The 13,585-nt window shown below is 64.7% G+C and overlaps 1 protein-coding gene across 3 annotated transcripts; it reads left to right on the top strand.

Moving 5' to 3' along the window:
* Positions 1-553: 553 nt before the first annotated feature.
* MUC4 (mucin 4, cell surface associated) lies at positions 554-13,577 on the top strand. 3 transcript variants are annotated; one of them, XM_068692573.1, is made up of 27 exons: positions 558-1,262; positions 1,661-4,651; positions 5,187-5,326; positions 5,578-5,742; positions 5,826-5,981; positions 6,173-6,303; positions 6,582-6,670; positions 6,789-7,175; positions 7,282-7,401; positions 7,600-7,802; positions 8,033-8,111; positions 8,287-8,457; positions 8,638-8,739; positions 8,943-9,176; positions 9,512-9,646; positions 9,773-9,951; positions 10,045-10,204; positions 10,281-10,379; positions 10,601-10,783; positions 10,865-10,938; positions 11,180-11,244; positions 11,361-11,557; positions 11,747-11,915; positions 12,001-12,171; positions 12,729-12,766; positions 12,902-12,999; positions 13,194-13,577. In XM_068692573.1, exons 1-27 carry the CDS (start codon positions 1,214-1,216, stop codon positions 13,248-13,250), a joined length of 6,642 nt encoding a protein of 2,213 aa, XP_068548674.1. In that variant the 5' UTR covers positions 558-1,213; the 3' UTR covers positions 13,251-13,577. The 3 variants fall into 3 exon arrangements, 2 of the variants coding, with proteins under 2 accessions (XP_068548674.1, XP_068548675.1); XM_068692574.1 differs by lacking the exon at positions 5,578-5,742; XR_011099546.1 differs by lacking the exons at positions 12,902-12,999; positions 13,194-13,577 and having other exon boundaries at positions 554-1,262; positions 11,973-12,171.
* Positions 13,578-13,585: the final 8 nt, after the last annotated feature.

Genomic DNA, 13,585 nt, shown 5'->3' with positions numbered 1-13,585 from the left:
AGAACTGTCACGACATGTCATCGACATGGGATGGGTGTCGATGAAGGGAGAGAGGCGCAACACCTTACCTGACTTGTTTTCCCCTCCCACCCCCTTAAAAACCCCGGAGCTGGAGCAGGCCCTGAGAGGAAGCAAACATTTCTTTACCGTAACCACTCCTGCCAGGTCCCGGGGGGCTGTTGCACGCCAGGGTGAGTCTCGCCGTCCTTCCCCTGGTTTAAGGTGACCTGCGAGCCAGGGGACGGCCCAGCCCATGTTAGAACAACCCCCCCGGCACGGATCTGCGTGGGTGTTTGCAATGGGATGCACTCCGATGGGCAGATAACCCCCCGCACGCAAGGACTCCGTTAAGGTCACCAGCCCTTAACGCAACGCCAGTGGGGCAAAGTTGGGGTGCCCCAAGTGTATGATCCCATCCCCAGACAGCCCCCTATCAACCCTTTTGGGGTCCCTTTTGGGCAGGTGGGCTTACGCAGCATCCAGGACTGGATTTTTTTGGGGTGCTTCATGAACAGGGATCGTCCCCAAGCATCAAAGCATCAGTGCACTGGGGTAGGGCACAGCTGTGGGTGTTGGGCAGGGTGGGATGAGCACCACCGGGTCTCTGTGGGGTCTGGGGGGGCGATGCCGTGCCCCCAGGATGGGGAAGGGTTAAGCAGCGCCGGACCCCGAGGCGGTGGGAGCTGCTCCCTTCCTTGTTCCTCCTTGGCGGTGAGCCCACGGGTGCCAGGGGTTATCGGCTGCCCAGCCGAGCGTGGCCAGGACGTGGCAGCAAACGGGGAGGGGTGGGTGCCGGGCTGGGGGGAGCACCCCCTCCCAGCAGCACTAGGGACCCCAGCCCCTCTCCCCATCCCGTGTCCTTTTGCAGCCCACCGGGTAGCCCCCAGTGGCTATCAACCCTACAGATGCCCCCAACCTTGGGGTACCATCCGTGGGGTCACCCTTGGTAAGACCCCAAAGCCTCCCCGTGGCTAAAGCAAGGGTTAGGGGTGTCCCCCAGCACCAGCACGTCCCCAGGGCTGGGGCACGGCCACCCCCTAGGAATGGGGGAGCTGTGGGTGCCCCGGGGCAGGGCACGTGGCTCAGTGGCAGCGGGAGGAGGGCTGGCACGGGGCAGTGCTCGCCGGCGGGGCCGCCCCAAAGCATCACTCCCCGCGGACACCAGGAGCCACGGGAGGTGCCAGGGACGCCGGGAGCCTGCTGCTGCCACGCCATGGGGTGCCGGTGGCCGCTCTGGAGCTGGGGGCTCTGGGTGCTGCTGGGTAAGTGCTGGGGTGGCCGAGCCCATCGAGGTGACGGGTGATGGGCTGTGACGGTGTCCACAACAGGGGCATGGGACAGGCTGTGGGGTCAGCTCGTTGCAGCCACGAACGGTGGCACCCAGCAGCCCCAAAACCAACCCATGTTTCCAAGTGTGCCGTGCTGGTGCAAGGCGTTCACGCTCCGTTGGTTTTTGGATCAGATGGGGTTTTGCACAAGGGGAAGGCGCGAGCACCCCGTGTCCGCCTCGCTCTGCGTCCGCGGTGCCGGGGCAGCTCTTGGTGGCACGGGGACACCTTCTTGAAGCAGCCGGGCACGGTGGGGAGGAGGGATGGGAACCACGATGCGGCACAGGGCTGGCTCACCCATCCTACCCTCACTCACCTGCACACCCTGCCAGGGGCAGCAGGAGCAGAGCCGGGCAGCATCTCCCGCGGGGCTGATAGCGCCGAGCTGCCTCCGGACATGTCACCCACCGTGGCCACGCTGGGCATGTGCCAGGTGTCCCCCAGCAGCGCAGCCAGCCCCCCGGAGCAGCCCTCTGTCCCCGGGGACAGGTCAGGTAACACCACTCGGAGCAGGTCCCTGCCTGCCGGGGAGCTCGTCCCGGCGCTGCGGAGCACAACGCGCACGCCTCTGGGCGCAGGGAGGAGCGCCCTGTCCCTCCTCGCAGGTGACGTGGTGGCAGCAGGACAGGTCCCCACGGGCACCAGCAAGGAGCAGGAGGAGCCCAGCAGCACAGCAGCTCTCTCGGGGGGGTTGGCAGCGTGGGATATTCCCCAGGCAGGGGCTGGGTTTTCCTCCCCAAACCCTGGTGGCCACCCGCCCAGTGTCCCTCCAGCAGGGCACACGGTGGCTCTCAGCGCTGCTGGGCCAGCCACAGCCACGTTGTCCCCAGCTCCACCTGTCCCCACCGAGAAGGGGACGGGCGAAACGGTGCCGTCAGGCAGCAGCACTGCTCCTGAGCAAATTCTGGAGGTGTCCAGGGGGCTGGAGAACATCGCTGGAGAGCCAATTCCAGGGACAACTGTCCCTGTAGAGCAAGGGACCGTGCCCATGGCACTTACAGGTCACGTCCCAGCACCAGGCGGAGCTTTGTCCCCACCAGTGCCACTTGTCCTTGCTGCTCAACCAGAGCTGGGGACAAAAGCACCTTCCTCAGCCACGACCGAAGCGAGCGATGCCCATGAATTGGCGCAGCCCTATGGCTCTGTCACCGCAGAGGGGACGCTGGGGACAGCGTGGAGCACCGTGCCACCTCCTGCTGCACCCAGCATGGGGACATCGCCCCCTGCTATCAGCGAGAGCCCCGCTGAGCCACACGCGACCACCGTGCTCCTGTCCCAAAAGGCCACCCCGGAGCTGGACACGGCCACCTCTCCTCCTGCCACAGCAGCCAGCATCTCGCCGGCCTCCCCTGGGGACACAATCCGCTCCGTGGAGCCACCAGCAACCCTGGGTGGCCCTGTCACCGACCCCACTGCTCCAGCAGCCACCGGGGGTCCCCTCCAGACAGCCACTGAAGGATCCAGGACCCCACCGCCTGCAGCCCCCCCGGGAGCATCCTCAGCAGCGAGCACCTTTCCTCCTGCCACTGCTGGTGTCAGCGAGGCTGCGGAGCCGGGGACACCAGCCCCCGGCACTGCTGGAGCTGGGCTGCTCGGATCCAACCCTGCCACCCATCCCCGTGCCACCACACCGGCCCCGGGACCACCAGCCATGGCACTGGATGTCACCGCCACAGAGCACGTCCCCACCGTGCCATTTCCAGCCCTGGGAAAGGCTGAGCTGGTGGCCGCTGCTGCCCTGCACACCGAGGCCACACCAAGGGACATGGGGCAGGTCCCCAGCACGGCCCCTGCTGTGTCACTCCCTGGGGGTGGCCTCTCCCCTGGGCTCTCCTCTCCAGTCCCCAGGATCCCCACGGCACAGGTGGATGGGGACAGATCCCCTCCGGCCAGCCCCAGCGTGGCCACGTCCCTGTCCCTCGTGGATGGAGCAAAGACGACGCCTTCCCTCCAGGAGTATGGCACCGGGACCCCGCCAGCTGTCCTCGTTAGCAAAACTCCAATTAGTGAAGCAGAGATGGGCACAGCATCACCAGCCAGCAGCGACACTACCACCACGGCATGGGATGGCAGCTCCAGTGCCACCCCAGCTGCTCCAGGGGTGCCCAGGACACTCAGCACCCCTGGGGTACCACGGGCAGGCATCCCGCAGGACAGCAGTGCCACCACGGGGATGGCAGAGGGGGTGTCCCCCTCCAGCAGCCCCCCGGAGGTGGCATCGGGGACATCCCCAATGTCCCCAGCCACCCTGCTACCAGCGCTGGGTGCCCCCACTGCCCGCCCCGATAGCAGCACCGCTGGGCAAGCAGTGGGGACCGACCCATCGGGAACAGCTCCCAGCCATGGCATTGTCACCACCGGGCCATCACCAGAGCCACCCACCCCGGGGAGCGACGTCCCCAAAACCGAGCCACTGACCAGCTTTCCCCTCCTGCCTTCCCAGGGCAGTCTCTCATCGACCCCATATGAAAGCCCTGATGGGGATGTCCCCACAGCTACACCCAGCAGCGGGAACACCTCCTTGGGGACAACTCCATCAGTGTCACCCTCCTCCAGAGCCAGCAGCACTGCTCAGCCCAGCACGGCCACACAGGAGCAGAGCTACAGCACTGCTCAGCCAGCAATGCGCACGGACACATCCCTGGGCACCTCGGGGGACGGGGCCGTGGGGCTGCCCCCCACTCTGCCCACCCCTGTGGCTGGGGGTGCTGAGCCAGGCACCATCAGGGCCACCACGGTGTCACCCTATGCCCCGGGCAGCCAAAATCCTGCGGCAGGGGCAGGGACGGTGTCACCCACAGCTCCGGAGCTGGTCACGGCACCATCCCCTGTCCTCGGCCACAGCACAGTGGAGCCAGATGTGAACGTGTCCCCTCCTGTGCTTGGGGACACCACTCTGGTGGTGGTGGCATCCTCTGTGGCACCCAGCACCAGTGCCACCAGTCCAGCAGCAGGAATAACCACTGCCAGCCCCAGCACGGTCACAGCACCCAGCTCCACTACCTCCAGCAGCACCTCTGCCCTGTACCGCCCCCGTGGCACCCCTGGGACCCCCACCGAGGCCACCAGCAGCACCCGGTCCCCCTCTGTCACCCACGATGTCCCCACCGCCCCGGGCAGGGTGACGAGCCACAATGCCAGCCCTGCGCTTGCTGCCGTGCCCAGCGTGGCCGGAGGGACCCCGCCAGCAGCCACCAGCCCCAGTGGTACAGCTCCTGCCTTGGGGACACAGAGGGGACCGACCACCACGCCGAGGAATCCCGCTCACACCACTTCCAGCCACGGACACCCCGTGCCAGAGCCCCAGCCCAGCCACGGGCTCGGTAAGTCGAATTTCTTCCTCCTTAGGGCGATGAAGAGGAGGGGGCTGCTCCTCCTTTTCGTGCGTTTTTTTCCCCTTAACCTTTACAGCCGAAGTGAGCGAATTCACCAAAGTACCCGCTCACATTTTGCCCCGATCCCACCCAGAAAGCAGCGGGGTTTGTAGGGTTAAGCACCCGCTCCCCCCCCCGTGCCTTAGGACGTGCCGGGCACAGCGCGCCGGGTTCGTTAATCACGGCATTCCAGCCCAAAATTGGAGGAGTCACCCAAGTGGCTCATTTCCTCCAGATGCGAGCCCTGCTTGAGTCACCCAAGACCAAATTGGGTTAAAAATCGTGACAGCATCGGGGCGGGCGGGGGCACCCACGGGGAAAGGCTCCCTGGAGGGGCTCGCCCCGCGTCCATCATTCCTAAAATCCTCCATCATTCCCAAAATCGCATCCCAGGGCACGAGGGCGTGTTTGTCTTGGCTGCGAGAAAGCCGGGGCAGAAGTCGCTCATTTTTAACCTTCTCCATTAATCTCCTGCCCGCCCCAGGCCCGGCGGTGTCCCTGTACCCGTTCGGCACGGAGGGAGGTGACAGGGAGTGCGTCCAGTGGGCGGTGGATTTCAATTCCCCCTTGTTCAAGCCGGAGATCGGGTTCCCCTTCGGGAAGGCGCTGCGGGACTCCCTCTACGTGAGTTTCTGTGAGGGATGTACAGCTCCATAGGAAAAAATAATAATAATAAGGAAAAAAAAAAACCACGACACACAGAGACACAAAAATGGAACAGAAACCTAATTTAATCCAAATGTTATTTTTTCCCAGCTTAAAATAGACATTTTCTGCTTGCACGTGGGCAGAGTAGGGATTAAAATCCCCCCCAAAGGACAAGGGGAACCGCCCGGGGAGCCGGGTGCCAGCGCCTAATGGGTGATTTTGGTCAGTTTACAGACAATGGGCAAATCATTTTCCCACCCACGGACAACGTCGTCCCCTCCAACCCCAACCCGCCTGCCCGGGGGTTCAGTGGCCACGAGGCGCTGCCGATGGTGGCCGTTTTTTGGGAGGATGCTGACTTCTCGCGGGGCATCGGCACCACCTGGTACCAGGTCAGGGCCACCGGAGACCTGCACCCGGAGATCCCAGTGCCCCCGTCAGCCCTCACCCACCGACCCCCCCTTGTGAAAATCAGGAATACCTCACCCTCGGCTCTACCCGAGACCCCCTCGTCCGTGACGTGGAGGCAAAAATTGAGAAATACCTGAAAATCCCATACACGGCGAGATGGACGCTGAAGGTGACATGGGAGAAGGCCCCGGCGTACCCGTCCCAGCAGGACGATGCCCAGGTGACAAAGGGGACAGCCACCAGCGATGGATGGGGCATGGCAGAGCCCAGCTGGATGGGTATTTGGGGTCTCGCCTTGGTTTCACCCAGCCCCACACCAGGGCACGGTGTATTTTTACATTTGCATCCTCGGTGTGCGCTCTGGGGAGAGGGGAGGGAGGCTGTGGGGTGCTAACGTGTGGGTTCCTGCAGACCAGCACGTACCAGGCTGTCCTCTCCACCGACGGGAACCAGTCCTTCGCCCTGCTGCTCTACCAGGACGGTGCCATGCTCTGGGACTACGCCGGGCTGGCAGCCGGGAACGTGCTGATCGGCTTCTCCAGGTGCCCTGCATTTTGGGTCACCCCATATTCCTCCACCGTGCTGGGGCCATCAAGGCATCTCCTCCCCAGGAGAGCCCAGCTCCCACCTCGCCCAACCCCATCCCTTTTAACCCCTCTCTCTGCAAACTGGCAGGAAAAACCCACGGAGCCCCCCCAGCCTGAAACCCGGCCGTGCGCTCTGTGCCGAGCCATCGCCCCGCTGGGCAGGCAGTGGTGATAGGGGGGTGGGCGGGAGACCCCAACCCAACCCTAACCCCAAACCCACTCTCTTTACGCAGCGGTGATGGGTATGCCCGAAACAACGAGCTGACTCAGAAGCCACCAGCAGTGAGGTACCGACCCGACCAGCACCGCAGCCCTGGCACCGGTACGGCACCTTCAGTCCGGGGCTGGTGTGGGGACAGATGGCACCAGGACCCCCCTGTGGGGTTTTTGGTGGTCTCTGTGGCTCCAATGGGTGTGTTGTTCTCCTGTCGTCCCCCCAGACGTGCGGGGGCTGTGGCTGTACCGGCTGGACACTCGTGGCCGGGTGAATTACCGGCTGCGGTGCCTGGCGTGGCTGGAGGCGCAGCCTGCCCCAAAAACCTGGAGCACGGAGCTGCCACCCTGCCCCTGCTCACGGCCCCAGGCCGAGCTGGACCCCCGTTACCGCCGCAGCAGAGGTGCTGAGCGTGGGGCTGAGCCCCCTCCTGCAGCCGGGGTGGCTGCCACCCCATGGGATGTCTCAGACCCAGCAGAGAGCACCGTGAGGGTGCTGCGCACCGCATCCCCCAGCCGGGCAGGAGCTGGGGTGAGGTGTGTGTACCGAGGCACGAGCTTGCTGGAGGGCTGGCAGGAGCGAGCCTGGAGGCCTCCCACCCGTGCCACGGCTGGTAAGAGGGCACTGAGCTCCCTAAAACACCCATGGGGTCCCCCTGTGCGCACAGGGGCACAGCGGGGTCCCCGCACCCCCAGCACCCATCCTCCATCCTCCTGCAGACGAGGAGCTGGAGGCGTTCGAGTGGTGCTGCCGGCGCGTGGGGAAGCCCCGGTTCTGCAGCAGGTTTGCCGAGAAGAGACCGAGGACCGGCTGTGAGGGATACCTGCCGCCCACCCCCGGTGAGTCCCCGGGGTCCCTCTGTGCTGGGCTGGGTGGCACGGCCATGCGTGGTCCCCGTGCCAGGCAGGGCTGCCCGTGCTTCGCAGCATCCTGATGGAGATTGCCGCGCGCTCTGATCTGCCCTCCTCCATGCGATGACGGCAGCATTCGCTTCCCTTCCTCCCCCCCAAAATATCTCCATCTCCTTCGCACCCCAGCCAGTGCCTTCGGGGACCCCCACATCACCACCCTGGATGGCCTCACCTACACCTTCAATGGCCTCGGGGACTTTGTCCTGCTGCTGGCCGGAGATGCCCGGAGCAGCTTCGTGCTGCAAGGGCGCACGGCCCGGACTGGCACAGCCCAGGCCACCAACTTCGTGGCCTTCGCTGCCCAGTACATCTCCAGCACCACCACCACAGTGAGTAGGAGCGACCCGGGAATTGGTTTGAGCATCTAACTGTCTTCACCCACGCCACCACCCCAGCTGCATTATATTGCATTTTCTGGGGTGATGAGCGTGCCGGCACGGCCCCGGGCTGAACATCTCTGCTGGGGCTGGAGAAGGCCGGGGTGTAACATCACGTCCCCAGCAGGAGGTGGGGAGGGACGAGCGGAGGGGCTGACGGGGACATCCATTGCCACTTGCAGGTTGAGTGGACTTTGGGGAGCCAGGGTGACATCCAAGTCCTCCTGAACAACCAAACCATCCAGTTTGCCTACTCCCAAGGTGAGCGGGACGTGGCGTTAAACATTCAGTGTGTCTGGGGGGGCTGAGGGGTGTCCCCATTCCTCAGGAACCTGGCCAGGGGGGGATGAGGAGACCTCCCCTCCCCAAATTCAGAGGCATCATTTCAGACCGAGGCTCACGTGGGCTCTCCCCTTGTGTTCCTCTCCCCTTGCAGACATGGGTGCCGAGGTGCACTACAGCCCTGGGGTGCTGCTGGTCAACTCCTCCTCCGTCACGGCCACCTTTGATGGCACCGTCTCCATCTCCATCTCAGCCAGCGCTGGGCTCCTCAGCGTGGTGTGCAGCCTGCCAGATCGGTACCGCAACACCACCAAGGGCCTCCTGGGTGAGGGCACCACCGGCTGGGCCACAGCAGCCTCATTTCTCCTCCAACACGGCCGCAGAGCCAGGGTGCAAGGTCCCCTTCCCACCCCAAGGAGGGTGGAAGAGCTGTGGGAGCCTGGTTCTGGGTGTCCCCGGGCGGCACCGGAGAGGGGACCCCAATCCTGCGGTGGTGCCCCCACAGGTGTGTGGGACAACAACCCCGCAGATGACTTCCAGATGCCGAATGGGACCAACATCCCTGTGAACAGCAGCGAGGAGGAGATCTTCAGCTACGGGATGACCTGTAAGGCCGGGCTGGGGATCCTCCCTGGCCATCCCCGTGCTCCGGCACCTTCCGGCCACACTTTGGCTGGAGAAATTTGGACACTTGTCTGGGCAAGACTGGTGCCAGGGAACTCTTTGGTCTCTTTATTGCTCCGTGTAAACCACCCCTGAAGAGAACAAAGCTAAAAACCGAAGGCCCTACCCAGTTGTGCTCTCTTGCAGGGGCTGTTGGAGAGCACAGCCTGTTCGCCCAGCCCCTGGCTGCACCGGAGAAGAACTTCACCCCCATCTTCTTGTCTCGGCTGCGGCAGAACGAAAGCCAGTACCAGCAGGCAGCCTCGCAGTGCCGCGGCAGCAAGGAGTGCATCTACGACATGCTGAGCACGGGGGACGTGACCCTGGGCCTGGCCACCCAGAGCCTCGTGGAGGACTTCCAGGAGAAGAAGACGGCGCTCAGTAAGTGGAGCAGGTCCTCACCTCCATGAGGACATGGGCTTGGATAGCGGCTCCCTGAGTCCCCTTGCTCCATGTGAGGCAAGAGAGATGCCTCCAAGGTCTTGGATTTTTCTCCACACCTCGGAGATGCCACCAGCAGGAGAGATGCCACCAAGGTCTTGAGTTGCGTTGCCTGTCTGGCTGCTCTCCAGGCTTTTTTTGCCATCTAGGGGGGATTTTTGGCAGGTGGTCACAGCTACACCTGCCTGGGGTCTGTCCCCTCCTGGCCAGGAGGGACGCAGAGCCAAAAGATGCCAAGGCCACGTGTTGAGCACACCGGGCTGCTGTTTCCTCAGACACCTTCCCTCCCATCATCGTTGGCGACCCGTCGCTCACAGCCTTCAGGACGCAGCGGGTGACGAGGCAGTACCGAGCCGAGGGGCCGGGCGCGCTCTTTGTCCCCCACATCTCCCCAGAGCTCAACATTTCGGGTAGGGATGGGGACAGCGGGCAGCCGGGGCAGGATGGGCACCCCACAGACACCAGGCTTTGGGGAGAACCCCTCCGGGAGGACAGGGACGTGACCCTCACCGCATGTCCCCCTCCGGCCCCCACAGAAAACGGCACCCTGACGTGGGAGCCCCGCGGGACGGCCCCGTTCAGCGTCACCCTGCAGGCCGTGGGCTCCCAGCACCTCGCCGCCCTGCTCCAGCTCAGCTTCACCCTCTGCAGCTGCCGCACGAGCCGCGAGTGCGACTACAACGACACGGCCACTGTCAACAGCTCCTCGCTTCAGGTAACACTTCGGGGCAGCGCCGTGTGCCGCGGCCACCCTCTCTGTCCATCCATCCTCGTGTCCCCTAAGCCGGTGTCCCCGTCCCCTTGGCAGCTGGCAGCCTGCAGGTGTGAGGACGGCTTCTCGGGTCCCTTCTGCCAGCACCCACCGGACCCCTGCGCCCAGGGGTGCTTCCCCGGGGTGGGCTGCGACCCGCTCACCGGCTGCGGCCCCTGCCCGCCCGGCCTGACAGGCGATGGGAGGCACTGCTCAGGTGATGAGGGCTGGCTTTGGGAAGGAACGGGGTGCCAAAAGGCTTCGCCCGGTGCCATGCTGTGTTGTGCCCGCAGATATCGATGAGTGCACGCAGGGGATGGTGTGTCCGGGGAACGGCACCTGCACCAACACCGTGGGCAGCTACACCTGCTCCTGCCCGGATGGTGCGGAGGGTGAGTGATGGCAACCTGGGGTGTGATTTGGGATCTCAGCCCCAAAATCTGCCAGGGCGAGCAGCTCAGGGTGCCTGGTGCTGAGGCTCGGCTGGGCAGAGAGAAGAAAGGCTCGCAGCGTGGGAGCAGCGAGGATGGAGCAGTGCACTTTGACCAGTGCCTGCCCCTGAGCCGTGTGGGCGCAGACCGGTGTCCCCGTGTCACCCTGCTCCATCCCACAGGCGAGGGGCCGGGCTGTGGCACAGCCTGCGGGTCCCATTCCTGCCCCGAGGGCTTCTGCAGCAACGGGGGTCGCTGCCACCTGCACCCCTCCTCCTGTGCGCCCACCTGCCTGTGTCCCCCGGCCTTCACCGACCAGCGCTGCCTGGTGGCAGGGGGGGACTTTCGGCCCCCGGCCAGCCCAGGTGGGTGCCCGTGCCCCGTGCCCTGTCCCAGCTTGGCCAGCCCTGGGGCACAAAAGGCACCGTGGTGGTTTTCCCCGACAGATCTACCCCGGAGGAGCGTGAGGCTGCAGGTCAGGGCGCTGCAAAACACCACAGCCGGGGAAGTCAACGCCTCCGTACGTAGCTGGCAGGGGACGGGGTGTCACGGTGGCTCAGGGACGGGGGGATGCCGCAGCGTGGGGTGCCCATGCTTCCTGCACCCCGTGCATCCCCTCCCGTGGCATCCCCACGGATCCAGCAGCTCCTTCCCGTGTGCTCCCCGCTGGTCCCCAAGGCAGGAACGAGGCCGAGCAGCCCTCGGGGCTGGGGCACGGTGCCTGCAGCCCTCTGCTCACCCCCACACACCCCTCGGCACAGGTCTCGGCCATCCTGGGCTCCCTGGAGGTGAAGGCTTTCCAGGGCAACACCAACATCACCCGCATGTGAGTGTCGAGCAGGCGAGGCAAGGGTTGGGGTACAAAGAGCATTTCTCCCCCTGGACCATCCAGGAATCTGTTTTTCCAGCCCCCAAATTTCTAAATCTTTGAAAATACCGCAGGGCAGCTGCTGGCTTCGCCTTCGCCGTGGTGGCCGAGTTTGCCTACGGCAGCAGCGGCTCCGTGATCCAGTTCCTGAACGAGGAGCTGCTGGGGGCCATCGCCAGCGCCTTCAACAAGCAGCGGGGACGGCGGGATGCGGGCACAGACCTCCTCTTGGAGCACCTGCACCTGGACAACGTCACCGACGTGGTGAAGTGTGAGTGCCCCCGGCACCGCGGTGTCCCCATGGTCCATCCCCTGCCACCTGGCGTGCCCCGGGGTCTGGGGGGTGGAAGGGGCTTGGTGGTGATTCCTATCCAAGGGAGGGCTTGGGGATGGTGTCCCAAAAGCCAGGGACACCCCAAATTATGGGCTACATGGCTAACCCCGTGCCATCTCGCACCAGTGACGGTGGCGGAGCTGAGGCACTACTTCTCCTGCGCTCTGTACGGCTACGAAGGCTACCAGCTGGACTACGTGGGGACCACTGGCTTCCTCTGCATCTCCCCTTGCAAGAAGGGCTACTGCCAGCACGGCGGCCGGTGCCGGCACCTGCCTGAGGGCCCCACGTGCAGGTAGGCAGCAGTGACACCGCGGTGGAGGCCACCCCACGTGGCCACCTCTCCCCACAGCCAAACCTCGGCTCCATCCCTTCCACAGCTGCACCCCCTTCTCCATCTTCTCCCCGGCTGGTGCACGGTGTGAGCAGCTCGCCGTCAGCCTCGCCGCCTTCCTCGGCATCCTGCTGGGGGCCCTGGCTCTGCTCTGCCTCCTGCTCGCCGCCGCCTGCCTCGCCTTGCGCCTCTGCCGCCGGCACCGGGAGCCCTGGGGGTGAGCGAGGGGTGAGGGGCAGCGGGGGCTGGACCCGCACGGGATGGGTGCTGTGGGGTGTGAGAGCAGCAGGGAATAGAGGCTGGGATTCAAGGAGAGGTTTGCCAGGATGGAAAAGTGGAAAATCCCTCCCCAAAAAAGGGCAAAGGGTGCCGGGGGAAGGCACCCTGCTGCAGGTACCTGGTACAATAGCATCAGCGGGGTGATTTCAGCTTCCTTTCCCCCTCTCCCCCCTTGTGTCAGAAATTATTTGCATTTCTTCCTCATCCCACCCAGTGCTCGGTTACAGAAGGGCTTTCCATTTGACTCGAATTTGAATGCCATCCAAATGTTGTCCACCAAAACTCATGCTCCCCTGGGAAGAGTTGGGCAGGGAAGTGTGGTCACCTATACTTGGGGCAGGGCAAGAAATGGGGGGTGTGTGCAATAGCAGGGGCTTTTTCCCTTAAATCCCCATCCCACAGCCCTGTCTACCCCACGCTCAGCCACTTCTCCCCACACCGGGGCCTGGGACAAGGCAGGGGCTCTCCTGACCCCGTTCTGTGCCCCTCTCCTAGGACCAAGGACACCTTCTGGAGGCCTCGGCAGTTCTCCTGTGAGCACCCCCTGCATCCCAACCCAGCCTCTGCTTCGTGCAGCACCCGTACCCCAGCTCGGGCACGTGCTGGGTCACTGGGGTGGCTCTGCGCCCCCCGGTGTCCCCCAGCCCTGCTCCTCTTCCTCACTCCAGCCCTGACGAAGGCAGCAGAGAGAGCAGAGAGCACCCGCTCCCACAGCTCGGGAAGGCTTTGGGAACCACGGCTCCAGGCCATCGACCCATCCGTCCAGGTCTGCCCGGGGTTATTGTCCCCTCTGTGGGGTGGCGCTGGCCTGGCCGGGCACTGATGTCCTTGTCCCGGGGCTCAGAGTCCATCGGAGCTGCCCTGCGGTGCCCAGTCCTGGGGCATCAGGGACATCAGGGGCTGCACTGCTGGGGGGCTCGTAGCAAAACCAGCACCGCTTGTCCCATCCCTTCTTTGCAGATAAGGATCAAGAGACCCCAGGTCAGGGCTCCAAGCCAGCCTGCCCTGCAGCCGTAGCCCCCCTGCAGCCCCTCCAGCACCGAGACGTGGCCGCTCCTGGGGGTCCCAGCTCCGTGCCCACCCGGGGCAGGGGCAGCATTGGATGGGGGGCTCCAGGCACGTGCCCGCTGGGCATGGAGCATCGCATCTGGGGGCTGTGGGAGGTGACTGTGCTACAGGGGGGGATGCTTGGGGCAGCAAAATAGGGGTCTCGCCTTCTGCTCGGGACCTGCAGAAGCGACTGGGGTCACCCACGGGTGAGTCCGTCTGGGGTGCCCCTGCACAGCGCGGCTGGACCCGGGGATCCTGACCCGTTATGAACAGAATAAATGTGAAATGACAGCACGCTGCTG

The sequence above is a fragment of the Anas acuta genome, chromosome 9, assembly GCF_963932015.1.
Source record: "Anas acuta chromosome 9, bAnaAcu1.1, whole genome shotgun sequence".
In the NCBI taxonomy this organism is placed as follows: Eukaryota; Metazoa; Chordata; class Aves; order Anseriformes; family Anatidae; genus Anas; species Anas acuta.
The sequence above is the reverse complement of the archived record's forward strand: the minus strand, read 5'-3'. Positions and strand labels throughout refer to the sequence as shown.

Excerpts from the sequence above, each read along its gene's own strand:
- MUC4 (XM_068692573.1), top strand. The coding sequence starts at position 1,214 with ATGGGGTGCCGGTGGCCGCTCTGGAGCTGGGGGCTCTGGGTGCTGCTG. Across the intron at positions 6,304-6,581 it reads GTGCTGATCGGCTTCTCCAG|CGGTGATGGGTATGCCCGAA; the intron begins GTGCCCTGCATT and ends CTCTTTACGCAG. Across the intron at positions 7,176-7,281 it reads TCCCACCCGTGCCACGGCTG|ACGAGGAGCTGGAGGCGTTC; the intron begins GTAAGAGGGCAC and ends ATCCTCCTGCAG.